This window comes from Stegodyphus dumicola, chromosome 3 (assembly GCF_044657685.1).
Source record: "Stegodyphus dumicola isolate Sdum_Otavi_A_Nest chromosome 3, ASM4465768v1".
In the NCBI taxonomy this organism is placed as follows: domain Eukaryota; kingdom Metazoa; phylum Arthropoda; class Arachnida; order Araneae; family Eresidae; genus Stegodyphus; species Stegodyphus dumicola.
Window position 1 is genome coordinate 128,491,196 of NC_140770.1, and position 14,299 is coordinate 128,505,494.

General features: G+C 33.8%; 1 protein-coding gene across 4 annotated transcripts in view; it reads right to left on the reverse strand.

Annotated features, from left to right (window-relative positions):
- Positions 1 to 14,299, reverse strand: part of LOC118191459 (uncharacterized) — a 212,975-nt gene that overhangs the window by 22,260 nt on the left and 176,416 nt on the right. For all 4 annotated transcript variants that reach the window (XM_085813304.1, XM_085813303.1, XM_085813302.1 and 1 more), the window contains one exon: positions 2,506 to 4,030. In XM_085813304.1, the coding sequence (XP_085669430.1) occupies positions 2,506 to 3,962 (1,457 nt within the window). In that variant the 5' untranslated portion in view covers positions 3,963 to 4,030. The remainder of the gene's footprint in view (positions 1 to 2,505; positions 4,031 to 14,299) is intronic.

Sequence of the window (14,299 nt, forward strand, 5' to 3'; positions counted from 1 at the left end):
TGTAGTTACATAACTGTTCTCTTATATTTTCGCTTATTTTCTCAACCATAGTATTTAGAGACAATTGTAGATCTTTAACTGCAGTAATTTCTATTATGTTCTAAAATAATTCAAAAGCAAATTGGTCATTTTAAAGAAAGTTTTTTTATAAATTCCTCATCAGAAAATTATTTACCTTTTTTTCTTTTAAGTCCAAAGGGGCAATTTGCTCTGAAGGACTATCATTTTCGTTTTGGCATTTTGCGTTGGTTCACTATAAATGTCCGATTCACTTTTTAAATTGTTGCCACCAAATATTATCGCCCTGTATTATATATAAAGAAATTAAATAATGAAGAATCTACATAAATGTATGTATGTTTCTCGCATTGTGATAAAAAGCCATCCAATTTTGAATAACGTACGTTTCCACCCGAATATGGGCAGCTGGAAGCCCAAATTTGGAATTGGGAATTTGTAGTTCATATCGCGTGTTCATATTGTATTTCATATTGTGTAAAACATTAACGAATTTTTGATTAAGAAACTGAACGGTTTAAAGGCGAGCAATAGCAACACTCTACGGGGGGGGGCATTCTTATCTCCAGCGCGCGGAACTATGTATCGGGAATTTTAAAGATATACTTATTTTAAAATTATTTTGTGGTATTGCTCTTGAACTGAAGTTTATGGTCTAAGTGCGAAGAACATGATATTTAATAAATAAAGGTAATACACAAAACGTGAGGGGGGAAACCGCCCCATTGGACGTAATTTAAAATCTGAAACCTTTCAGATTTTTTCATACATTTGTATTCTTTTTGCTTCTTTATCTCCTTTTTATCTATGAAATCTTTCTTTTCCCCATAAAATATGGTTTATTTTGAGTGATGCAATAGTCGTTGCACATGGTTTTATTATGAGCATTTTAAGAACATTTTGTTGAGCTCTTTCTTAATTTATAAGGTTTTTTCTTCCTCCCTACTACGTGCCTTCGTGACGTAGCTGAAAATCACGTCCGACTAGCGTCGGAAGGTCTAGAGTTTGAGCCTCAGCAAAAAAAGCATTGTACATTTTTCATGTATCCTGCTTCAAAACAAAATGTTTAACGGTTTCTCTACAAATTGAGCGTTAAGATGCTAATTTTATTTATTTATTTATTATTATTTTTCTTCCAAATTACTGTTTTGTAAATTATCTATGTGATATCTTTTACGTAAAGTTAAGAATTGCGTTTCCAGATTACCCTTTTTAGTAATGATTATGAAGGCATTGCATATTAAACTTATCACTGACACTGTAAAAAAGTAATCAATTTCTCGTTCTTTCTGAAAATACTAACTCTTCGAATTTTATGGCTTGCATGAATCTTCGAATTCTATGCCTTCGAATTTTAGGCATTTTAATGACTAATAAAATGCAAACGAAGTACGCAAGTGAATAATTTTAATTTAAAATATATAAAGAAGGTACATACAAGTACATTTTTGCCCAGCAATGGTGTTAAGAAAAATTTACACTTTTTCTAGAAACGCTTACGCAATGTTACCACTATGATAGTAATAGAATCATGATCGTTTGTTTTTCATGGCTATGAGTCTCAACTAATTTTCATTTGCATGTTTGTTAAACAAATCTTGTCGGCTATGATCTTGTTAAATATCTTGTCGGCTATGATCGATCCAAAAATCCAAAAATTCGCGATCGACTTGTTGGCCCTTCCTAATTTATTATATTATTGAATTTTACAAAAAAAAAAAAAAAAAAAAAAAAAAAAAAAAAAAAAAAACTAGTTTCTGTATTTTTTTTACACATTGTGTATTTCTTTATAAAATTTTTAACTGTTTTCCAAATTCTTTGCAGCCAAAACGATGAAATTTTCGAGATTAGGATTCTAAAAATTAGGTGTGTCTAAGCTTCTGTAAATGTTCGGATATATGATTATCTGTACTATTTATACACTTATTTCACATACCGAAGATTTGTTTGGCTCTGATAACAATAATTTAGTGTATCTCAAAATCATAAAAGTATTTGGCAAACCTTTACGTATAATTTCATACTATAACTTTAAATACCTTACAAAAATGTCCTTAAAAATTATCATACGGAAAATTATGTGCATTGCTTAAGGCTTCTATGTAATAAAATCAAGAATTTGAGAATTCATTTAATACCCTCCCACCCCCCACCCCCCCAAAAAAACCGCGAAGGGATGATGAAAATTGTAAATGAACGACTGAAGTGCAATTGTGAAAATTAAAGATTCCAAATAATGTAACTAAACTTCTACTAAATAAAACAAAATAAAGCTTAAGAGAATGAATTAAGCTTGCGCAAACTACAGTCGAAGTATGATAGGATAAATTAATCTAAATTAATCGTAAATTATAATTGCTAGCTTGTTTTATTTCTATATTGCATTTCTAACTGGAAATTCTGCTTCAAGCAATTTGCGAACTACGCTCGTTTCCATAAATTTTAATTTCACATGTATTTTATTAAACTCTGTATTTAATATTATACCTGATATCTATGTCGGAATCATCATCTTGCTTATGAAACACATTCTTTGATAGCTTTTCCCATTCCTTTTCTGCTTTCTGCAAGGGCGTAGGAGTCGAACTCCTGCTTGGAGACTTGAATCTTTGTCTTCCCGGGGAGAACCTTTGCAAGGAAGGGACGATCTCATCTACTGTCGTACACTCCTGAGGTACATCTCGATTCCGTTTTTCATTTGCTTCGTTTTGGCTGTTACAATTTTTTTGGACATTTGCAGACTGTGTGGTTTTCTCAGACGCTGTTGAATGGAACTTTGCACCTGTGGAATCCGATTTCTGGTTAGAGTTTCTAGATTTGAAAACACCAGTGTCTGCAAAATAGAACTTTGGTGGCGAGACAGTTTTATTTTCCTTTTTGTTATCATTAGAAGATTCAATTTTATCCATTTTGGTGTCCGTGTTATCACTGCTTGCTAGTTTACTTTCTGCAATTTTCTTTGTGACAGCTTGGATTTCTTTTTGGAAAGGATCAGGTCGTTGAGGAAGATAAGAAGGTATTTTGCTTTGGCTTTCAGAAAGTTTTCTGCTGTCAAAAACTGTGGTTCTAGACGCTGGAAATTCATTTTCTTCGTCAAGCCTAATGTCTCCAGTGCTCCGATAGTTTCGCCACTTTTCGAGTGGATGGACATTTTTCTCGTAATTCGGTTTTGGTTCGTGACATTCTACTGCTCTGGTGACAGAAGGCGACCTAGACGTGCCATTAGAATTTGACGTTTGCAAGGTATTGGTCTTTGTTCTTGTTGTTACTGTCGTAGGAAGTGGTGGTGGAGGAGGGGGATGAATTACTATCGCTGGAGGCTGAGGAGCTTTAGTTTTGTTAAGACACTTGCAAGGTGAGTTTTTTTGGTTTTGTCTCTCATCTCCACTGTGGTTGTTTTGAGGTCTTTTTTCAAACTGCTTCGTTAAACTGCTTCCAGTAGGTGGAGGATCCGGGGCACGAGCCTTCTTTTTGTATTTTAATTTGCTCGCACGAACAGCAGCACCACCTCCACAAAATCGTCTGTTACCATATATGTCGGCAGTTTCTTCAACAGCATAAGAACTTGGCCCATTTCTTCGTGCTATGTCTGGATCGCTGTGAAATAAGCGGTGGTTACGGAGGTTCAGATGATGGTAGCAATCATTCTCTTTCTCAATCATTTCCGAACGCTTCCGCAAGATGCCCATCATTTCTGAATCCGTATTATCCTCCTTGTTGTTGTCATCCCGGCGCTGGCCTCTGATGGTACCTGCCGTCTGAAGGATGCTGCCGTTGTCAGTACTCCGTAAACGTTGACCAGCAATGGGTTTTGGAAGTACTCTGTTTTGTGGATGGACATATTTTGGCACTCCTCTTTGATAATGGTAGCCATTTCTGATCGGATATGATGCCTGGAGTCTCGGAGATCCGAGCACGATGGATTGCGAACTACCGTTGCCCATCTGGACATCGGAAGTTAGTTCACCATCCGATGATTCATCGGTTGATTTCTCGAAGATGACACATTTTTCTGAAAAAAGAAACAAATTGAACTGAGTATTTCAGAAAATATTATATCTGTATAATATTATACAAAAGGAACAAATTATATTTAATTATTTCTTTATGCACGCACATACATTCAAACTTAAATAATTTAAAAGAAGGACAAATTAAACTCAAAACCAAAACCCAAATTATGCATTGCAAGCTGCATTAATTCTATGACAGAATTTACTAAATTCAAAACAAATAAATCAAATTCAAATATTATGTTCAATTTTGGAGTAAAGAACTGTCGCTTGAAACATTTTGTAAATGAAAAAAAATTGTAAAAAACAAACTAGAAAATCAGAGATGTTCGAAAATCCCCAGACAAACCAACTCTAAGGAAAATAAAAATTCGTACAAAAATTAGCATACACACAAGATAAATGCGAAAAGATTGCAAAAAATAGGCAAATTAATTCTACATCTCCTGGTACCTCTTCTTCAGGGTACATCTCGACATACCAATCTCTCACAAAAAGGTACTGGGAAATATAAAATTAATTTTCCCTTATTACTTTTTGCCATCTTTTCAGACTTATCTTGCATAAAGTGATAATTTTTGCGGTAATTTCATAAAAAAACAACCGACCTTTATGAGGATTACAATACCTTTTTGCTAGCACATCTTTATGAAGATTTATATCTTTGTAAAAGAGCCGAAGTTGCATAAAAGTATCGTCACCTTTATGACGAGGTACGTTTTGTAACGGTCCTTTTGTAAGTTATTGAGACAGGTAACTTAATTCATAATGTCACTAGCAAATGATTATGATTTATACTTTATAATAAATTAAATAATTCAATACCATTTATAATTAGGGTTTAATAGATTTCACTTACTTGAGCTTGCCAGATTCTGAGAAGTTTAAGAAGTGTTTTTTATTTTTTTTTTCCAATGGCAGATTGTGAACAATTACAAATGTAACCCAGTCCATTAATCTATACAAGGTCTCTTTATTATGGAGGCACCTAATAGGTGAGCCCCCATCGCCTTTCCTATGCAGGGACGGACAATTACAACCATGCCTTCTCCGGGACTCGAAGCCAGGCCCTTAGGTCAGCTTCCCTGACCACTATACCGACTGGGCGGCGTTTAAGAAATTAAATTTTAAATAAGGACAATATATTTTTAAAAATATATAAGTAACTAAATGAAACTCATTTTGTTCTTCAACTTGAGAGTTTATAAACAGAAATAAACAAACTGCCTCTTGCGCTTGAGAAACTCAGAATTTCACTGTAAATGTTTATTCATAATATTGTAGTTTTATATGTTAGTTTGTAATGACATATGGTTATTTTGAAGCAGTAAACATGAAAAATGAGCAATGCCCTCCCTGGGATTCGAACCCGGACCTCTCGAATATGCACCGAGTAGGCTACTGTTACACCACGAAGGCATGCACGAAGAAAGAAGAAAATACCTTATGTACTCCCCCTTTTAGGTTTTGGTGAATCACCATATCTTGGTGATTCACCAAAGCCTGGTGGTGAAGAATACCTTTTAGTTCGAGCGCCCCTGTACAGACATTAGGTTTTTATTTTTGAAGTAGGAGACTTGAGAAATATGCAGTGTCATCTCCGAGACTCGAACCTGGACCTCTAGAATAGGCGTCGAATGAGCGACCGTTATACCACAAAGACGTAGAAAAGAGAGAGAAACCTTTTAAAGGGCGACTGGTGATTAGGGGATCCAATCGCCAAAACCTGATGGTGAAGAATCATCATCCACCACCTTTTAAAACAGGCGCCATTGTATAGTAATTAAGATTTACGAAGCAAGGAATGACTATTACTCAAAACTAATAGAAACTCTTACCTTACTTTACGAACGAATTAAGAGAACGATTCGTATGATGGAATTTTCTACGCATCCGATACGAATTCAGAGATTTCAGATGAAAAAATAATTCAGTTTTCATCAGAATTAAGTTTAAATTTTCAATATAACAATCCTCTTCAACGCTTACATCTGCTATACGTTTCCTACTTAGATTGACATTACTCACATATTTTCATTTGGCACCAGACAGAAGCATTTAAAACCTGAAACCATAACCTTACAAATAAAAGCACAATTTTCTCCTGAAATATAATGTACTGAATGTTCATTTTAAGGTCCTTACACGTTTTTGGATCTATTTGACAATTACTAAATAAAAGCGAAATTCAAATTAAAAAAAGAAACTAAAATTTACAAGTTTTACTAAGCATTTACATACAATAATACTAAATGTTAAATGTATCTCTGAAATACCGTACGTAGAGCATGATGTATTTTTGCCGAAGTCTTCACAACATCCCTCAGTAACTATCAACGTAGTAACAATATGAGGAATTCATAAAGATATACCTGGGCTAGTGTGCCCTTAGAATGCCCTAAGGAAGCACGCTGATATTGTGAACAGCATCCTCATGATATCTTCAAGAAATTTTGTGCTATGTGGGTTGCGTTTAGCTATTACAACAATGAACAATTTTTTTTTCTTTCGTCTTTTATATTGCTATTTTGTTCAGAGTCATTTCAAATGTTGTTAAGTAATCTGACAACGCTTGAATGCTTAAATGAATTGATAAACCAAATGTTACAAGGAGAAGCGAACCCTACGTCTCAAGAAATAGATATAAATGCTGCATTTAAATATACATTCACATTAAATATATTCAATTAAATCATCAATAAACTAAAAAAGTAACAAAGCCTTCAAATATATAAAATAATAGCGGATTAACATGCAGTGCGGGATGAAATTTTTAGTCTCTCATATTTTACGTATTATCTAATTCTACTGAATTATGAAAGTTTACTACATAGGTCAAATTCATTTAAAGTAGTAATTAGTTACAAAAACAATTATAACATAAAGAATGGATAAATATTTTGGCGGAATGAGTAAATAAATGATTTTACGTTTTCGAACAGAAACAACCAAAAAAAAAAAAAAAAAAAAAAAAAAAAAGAAGTTTTATTGTTATTTTCATCTTTCCTAACCTTATTTCGTATTTGTTAAATACTCCTATATATCTTTATTCTCGTTTGGTACAGAAAACATCCCAAGAATATCTCAGTTTCAAAACAGTAGAGCAACATAACGCAAGAACTGGTAAAAATATCTTGATAGCAAGAGCTTCGAAGGAATAAACATATCTCAAGCTTCGGGTTTGGCAAAACAGATGGATGAATCGAGCAATTTATCAGCGGCAGAGAAGGGCTTTTGTTTCATTGCATCATTATCTTCCAATGGAATGCACAATGGTGATGTATCGTCATCAACCCTTCTGCCTGGGCGCGTCGCATTGTGTAATCTACAACAGAAGCTTTTATTCAACTGCTATTGATGTTACGTGGTGGTAATATTATTTATGCTACAGCAGGGACGTTCACACAGCGTTTGACCTTCATTTGTTCTCGCTCAACAAACTAATGACGCTGGGCGTTTTTGGGCGACAGCCCCATCAATGGGTATCGCCTATCTCAGACACCAGTAACAAAACTGTTCAACTGGTCGCGCCCATAAAATTAAAATAAAATACGGCACAGATATCGCCTACGAATGGGATCTCATCTTCGATGGAGAACGCGATACGGAGAAGGTCTTTTGTGTCCGAATGATGAAACAAAGCTTCTCATATCTAACGGGTTCTTCAGCTTTCTATTATCTGGCTTGACCTAAAATCATTTCAGAGGTCGGACAAGTAAGGACACGTGCCATTCACTCGATGCTTGAGGCGAAATACTATGTAATACTAGATGAATGGAAGATATTCTTTTTTTAGGGGGGAGGGGGAGGATGGAATGCGCTCCACTACTGTTAATTACCACCCACGAATAGTGCAGCGACATATTTCTTACCTCTGATATGATTTCAAATAAGTAATAAAATAATTTCGTATTCACGTTATAGAACCCGTTATATCTTTCGGTGCAGGAGACGGGGAAAAAAAAAAAAAAAAAAAAAAAAAAAGTGTTCTTACCGGGATTTGGACTTTTCTTCTATTTGTCAGTTGATTATGCACACCCCTTACACCACAAGAACACGCAAGGGGTGTGATATAATTCCTTACATCTTGCCACTTAAAAAGTGACTGGGGCCAATCTAGGTGACACGCAATCTAGGCGAAGAAATACAGATGATGGCGAATTACCCTGTATCCTATTTTAGTTCGGGCGCCACCATAGGCATTCTTAGATGTTTCACAATAAGAAGCATGATAAAAACCAAATGTGGTAACGCTAGGATTCGAATCATAGATCTTCCAGTTGCTAAGTGGATGTATTAACCACTTACACCATGAGGGTAATGCGTGGGGCATTGTAAAATTTCTCCTGTTTGAAAGGCAGCTAGGAAAAGGTTCAAGATCCATTCCACCAAGCTCAGGCAAACATGGTGCATTGCATTTTTTCGCTTAGCACTGTAGACCATTACACATTCGGATGCAATAAACGTAAAATATGAATTGTGCCCGCATTGAAATTTTAATTATTGATCTCCACTTGCAACTGAATATGTTAACCGCTTACGTATACGATCACACACAGAAGGAACGCCGCAATTGTTTACAAAATTTGTGCAATTTACAAGAATTTAAGTAATAAGCGTATAAGGTATTTCTCCCGCCTTCTTAGCAAGCCTTCGTGGTGTAGTGATAAGCACATTCAGCACGTAATTGAGAGGTCGGCGGTTCGATTCCCGGCGAAGGCGTTGCATATTTTTCATCTTTCCTGCTTCCAAAAATTGCCTAATGTCTCTACAAGGGATCGCAGCTCATAAGCTTCTCTTCCATACGGAGCCGCATACATATATCGTTATTTTATAGGTTATTATCAAAGAATTATCAAAGTTATGTATGTTACCTCAAAAGACGCTGATATGAATGCAGTAAAATACTTCATTACTACAACGCGAGTTACATTAGGGACAGAAATTAAATTCACGTTTCCAGCGACCGTATTGATGATGAATGAAATAAAATAAAATGTATGATAAATGAAAAAAATTCCTCAATCAAAAATTCAGACATTTATGCAATATAAGGAAAAAGAATAAATTTTCTAGTGATTTTAGGTTTACCAGTTTTGTGTGAGTTAATATTCTACAGCTAGATCATTTCAAAGAAATTCAGCCTGCTTAGAGACAAGAATTTTCGGAACTACATTATAACTAGTAAGCATATTTATATTTGAGGATTCCTTGCTAATCGCAATCATGAAGGGTCTCACCTTCTAAGGGACCCATAAATTAAGTTTAGAAACAGTTAACTTACCCAGTGTCTTAATATATGGGGCATCCAAAAATTCAAGCGAGATTGATTTCGTCTTTCATAAATTCAAATAAATGGTTAAAAGTAATGTCAATTAAATATGTTTTTTTTCACAACATTATCTTTGAAAAAACGTGAACAAGAAACAATAAACCATGGTTTAAATGATAGCATACTGTTACCTTAATTACCAACTTAATGCACACTCAGACGAGTTTTGTTTTGAAATTCGCATAAAATATTACAACTTTTTTTTAAAAAATTAAGTTGTAATACCAATACGTGATACCAATACATAAGTTGTAATACCAATATGTGATACCAATACATAAGTTGTAATACCAATACGTGTAGTAATATGTGATAATTATTTGAGAGTATTATTCCAAACCACGCTATAGAAACTTTAAAACTTAAACAATCAGTGTCATGTAAATAACGTTATGTAAATGAAGCTATTTCAGGACACCTTTATTTACACAGTATTTTATATAACACCAGCTATTATCCAAACTTATGGTTTATTCAGTAGCATTATAAAAGTAGATATATTAGTTGTAAGATTTTAGAAAAATATCGAAGCATAGAGGGAAAAAAATGTCCAAAACCCCTCTTCATAAATTAGTGATTGATGGAGGGATATCAGGAGATTGAAATTCGTAAACTTTCGGATTTCATTCCTTCGTGTGTCATTATTCCAATTAAGATAAACAAATTCAAGATCGCAGCGAAAAAGATCCCAGCATCTTCATGAAGAGCGAGAAGTGATCCTCACATTAAGCACCTTCAAAACGGGATCGACATAAAATTACCGGTACTCTTAAGCAGATAAGTTTTTAACTCAAAAACTCAAAAAGAAAATTTGGTAGATGTGCCAGATACTTTATGTTATGGTACCATTTAGTAAATTGAGTTCCTCTTTGCTACTCTCTTTATTTAAGGAGGGAGGGGAAAAAAAAAAAAAAAAAAAAACCAGTTCTTGTCATGGAGGTAGGAAAGGAAGGAGGGGTCAGTCCGCACTAGAAGTGAAGCACTACTTTGAAGCTTGGGTCACCAGATGGGGTGTTCTTTGTTTACATTCAGAAGCTCGCTTGACACGGTTCTGATAGTATTTCGACACACGACAGTTCCATACAAATCGAAAAAGGGACACTTTCTCATGAAAGAAACATTCATAGTGTGATGGATAATAGCAATTTGTATAGTTTAGTGACATTTACGCAAAAATCACATCTTGGTTATTTTTCGATAACTAACAACAGCGCGATTTTGATTATGAATTTGTTTTATAAAATTCTAAGCTGTTGAACTACAAAAATATAGATTTTAAGAAAAATTTTATTCTTAAAAGAATGAAAAATACCTTACGGTACATTTAAAATTGTATACGTCTTTCGATACCCTTGATAGAGTATTCCTACTTTTATTTTATTTTCCAAACGCCAAAATGTTTTAAATAAAACAAATTTTTTTCACATCCATATATTATTGTTGCATATTATTGCAAAAAGCATGTATCTGCCTTTAACAAAATACGTAAATATTTATTAAATTATTTATAACTGTATTTGAAATGAAGGATTTATTCTTTCATAAATAACTGTGAGAGTTACTGTGAAGAAATCTAATTATTAAATGTATCTAATTTATAATGATTATAAATGTTATCTAAATATATAATAACCTTAATATTGAATTGTAAACATAAATTGAAATCCTGTTGACAAATACATTATAAAACTATTTAAGCAAGAATTGTTCGTATTGGAAAGCAATCTGTTAAAAGGTATTGTAAAGCAAATGCTATGAGATGCGCACTTAAGAAAGTAATAAAGAGTTTTGGAATATGTATTGTTGAAATAAAGGGTAAAAAAAATCTGATAAGTATAATTAAAAGAATTATTCCCCTTACATTTTATAATAACTCAGTTTTAAATAATACTTTAAAAAAAAACTTATTTTATTCCCTTTCAGAAATGTTCAGAGAAAGTCAAGTACAATTTAAAGTATTTCGCTAATTACTAATAATTCTCTAATTTAAAATGAACTGAATAGAGCATTAATTATAAATTGACTTACATTTTTCGATTTAAAAGATGCCTCAGAAGCCAAAAAATCATGTCATATTTAAGAAAGTATTTTAGGAAGAAGCTCTATAAATAGAAAAGAAATAATGTATAATTTTAATATTAATAATACAATAAACTTTGATCTTAATTTTTTTTTGTACCTTAACCGAATTAAATCAAATTACCTTAATTTTTTTTCTAATGTAATTAACGAAAACTTGTGAAAATATTTCATTCAAATTAAACCATTCTGAGAAAACTGTCCTGTGAAAAGTATAGCATTTAATTCCGTTCAGAATGAAATGTTGTTTTAAAATATGTTCTTTTCATATACTTAGGACTCTGAAGTGTTGCAGAAAAAGAAAATATATACATTTATATGTATATTTACGACGTAATTACAAAATATTTACATCCGAACGCATCAAATCCCATTGAACTCAATGGTAAATGACCCAATGTTTTGGTCACCACGTAGGGATCGCCGGTGCTTCAGAGGAGGTTACGGGAGAAACTTGTTTAGGGCAACTCCATCTTACTTCCTACCTCCATGGTTCTTGTATGTTGGGGGAATGACAGTGCAGGAACTACTTTGAGGAAACTGCTTTAAGCTAAATGTTGATCTGCTGATCTTCAAGAAACTGGCGGCATTCTTACGCAAAGGTACCGTTACGACAATTTGGGTCTTTGCAAATACTGGCCGGCCAACATACAGGTGCTCGATATCTTTATGAAAAAGCACTGTTATGAAAGCATACCAGAAAATTCCTGTGACCACTGAGCCCAAAGTCACTATCACCTACAGTAGATATACTCTGTGCCATATCCATTATCAATCGGGGATCTAGTTCTGTTAACAGACATTTAAAATTCTCGAGTAAGCAAAAAAAAGCTAATAATTCAGTAATACGTGATAATTTTGAGTTTTAATTAAGAAATAAACATCTAAAAGCAAATTTACAATCGAATTTACCTTTGTATAAAAACATCTCAACTCAGGCATAAAATGAAACCTACCTTTACATTCAAACATCTGAAATACCGTAATATATCCTGCATAAGAATAATTATCCATAAACCTGAATGAATTCTCCGAGACTTAAAACTATCCCTAGTTCACTATAACCTGTTCATGTGGTTCTTTTTGAAAACATAATAGACGTAATTCTCAAAACTCGTCTTTAAACTTAAAAAACTTTACCAGACCATTAAAGATGTCAGAACAAAAGCGAAAGAAATTTATCAGTCTAAATTTAAAACTCGAATCTTCTGTTGTTAGAACACACCAAAGACTGATAGTGATCCATCTAAAACAGAACAGAAATTCTTCTCTCTGGTATTCTTTTCATCAGCTTTCTAGGTGATAGTTCCTTTTCTTTCCCACAAACCTTGCCAGAAAAAAATCGCTTGGAAACCAAGTTATAACCTAACGTGAACCCTTTACCTTTTCACCACTGACTAAATTTAAAAAAAAAATATTCCCAATAAATAATAGCTCAACAAGACCTTGAGTTGCGATAATAATCAAGGAGGGAAAACATTTATACAGTTCAATGCTCTTCTTTCATTTCACAAATTGGGCACGTAACTTAGTTCAAAATGTTTTGCAATTGGCTGTAGCGTTAAAATACAAGGGATCTTCTTTGTTATAAATTAAGGCTGTGATGTATTACTGCCATAGAGATATTGTCCTGGAAAGATTTTCCGAGATTTAAGAATACAGCGAATTTGCTCATTTGCACTTTAGCAGGTTTTCAATGGAAACGCAGAGTATAATGTGATAATTAAACTTCTTTAGCAAAATGTTCTATTCGTTTGCAATGCTTTTCATAATTATGCACTCCTCAAGGAACATAATATCAGTACAAAAAAATATACCTAGTATTCAAAAGAATTAAGTTTACGATGCTCAAAAAGAAAAATCAAATTTTCATTTTATCATTTAATTCTTTTCAACAGAAATAATTCTTGCAGCTACAATCTAAATGAAAATTATAAGAATAACATAAATGTTTATTGTATCAGATTTATTAGAATATGTCAAAGCACATTAGGGCTATCTGCCTAAGTGGAGGAATGCCTTCCTGGAAAAGGCCCACGAGCAGCCGAGAGGAGCAGTCGCTGAACAGTAATAGTTCGAATTCCGGCGAACGGGCTGGCTGCATGGTAGTTTTCGTGGGTTACCCCATGTATAACGTGTATACGAGCCAGTTTCCTTTAGAAAGTCCTCCAAGAAGACATCCTTTAGGTAGATATTAGTAGACATCCTTTAGTTAGATAAGCATTTGAAGACTAAAAATAAACCAAAATAAATCAAAAACTTCCTGGAGGATTTATATGATTACCTGGCTCGTATTCATGTTCCACGAGGGGAAAACTGCGAAAACACCGACGCATGAATGGGAAAGAAGTGATGTTTAATAATAAGACAAAAAAAGCTGTATTAACAGGAATGAATTCAACAGCATACTAGAAAACTGCAAGAATAGCAAGAGCATAAAAAATCTTTAAAAAAAACCTCTGGTGCGACGTTAAAATCTAAATCGTTTGAGCTTTCTCCTTTTCACATCACTATTCGTTAGCAAACCACTAAAAGTACCCTTGCGCCAGCCTTTCGCTAAGACTTGAATTTGGGTGGAACTCTAGCATTTAACTACTAACGTTATTGAAAATATTATTCTCTGGGCTGCTGGGGAGTGGGGCGGGTTGTTCAACGTATACAGCGAGAAACAGTCAACGAAACTCTTATTTTATCTCAAAAAATGGTAAATTAGTTAATCATACAAAACTGGCCGTATTCTGCAAAATATAGCACGGAGTAAAAAGATTATTTTCTGAAAATAAAATCATGCCGCTGAGACGGGGAAATGAAAAAGTGACTCTGTCGTAGTGACTGTACCCGTGTTTGAATCCCAGAG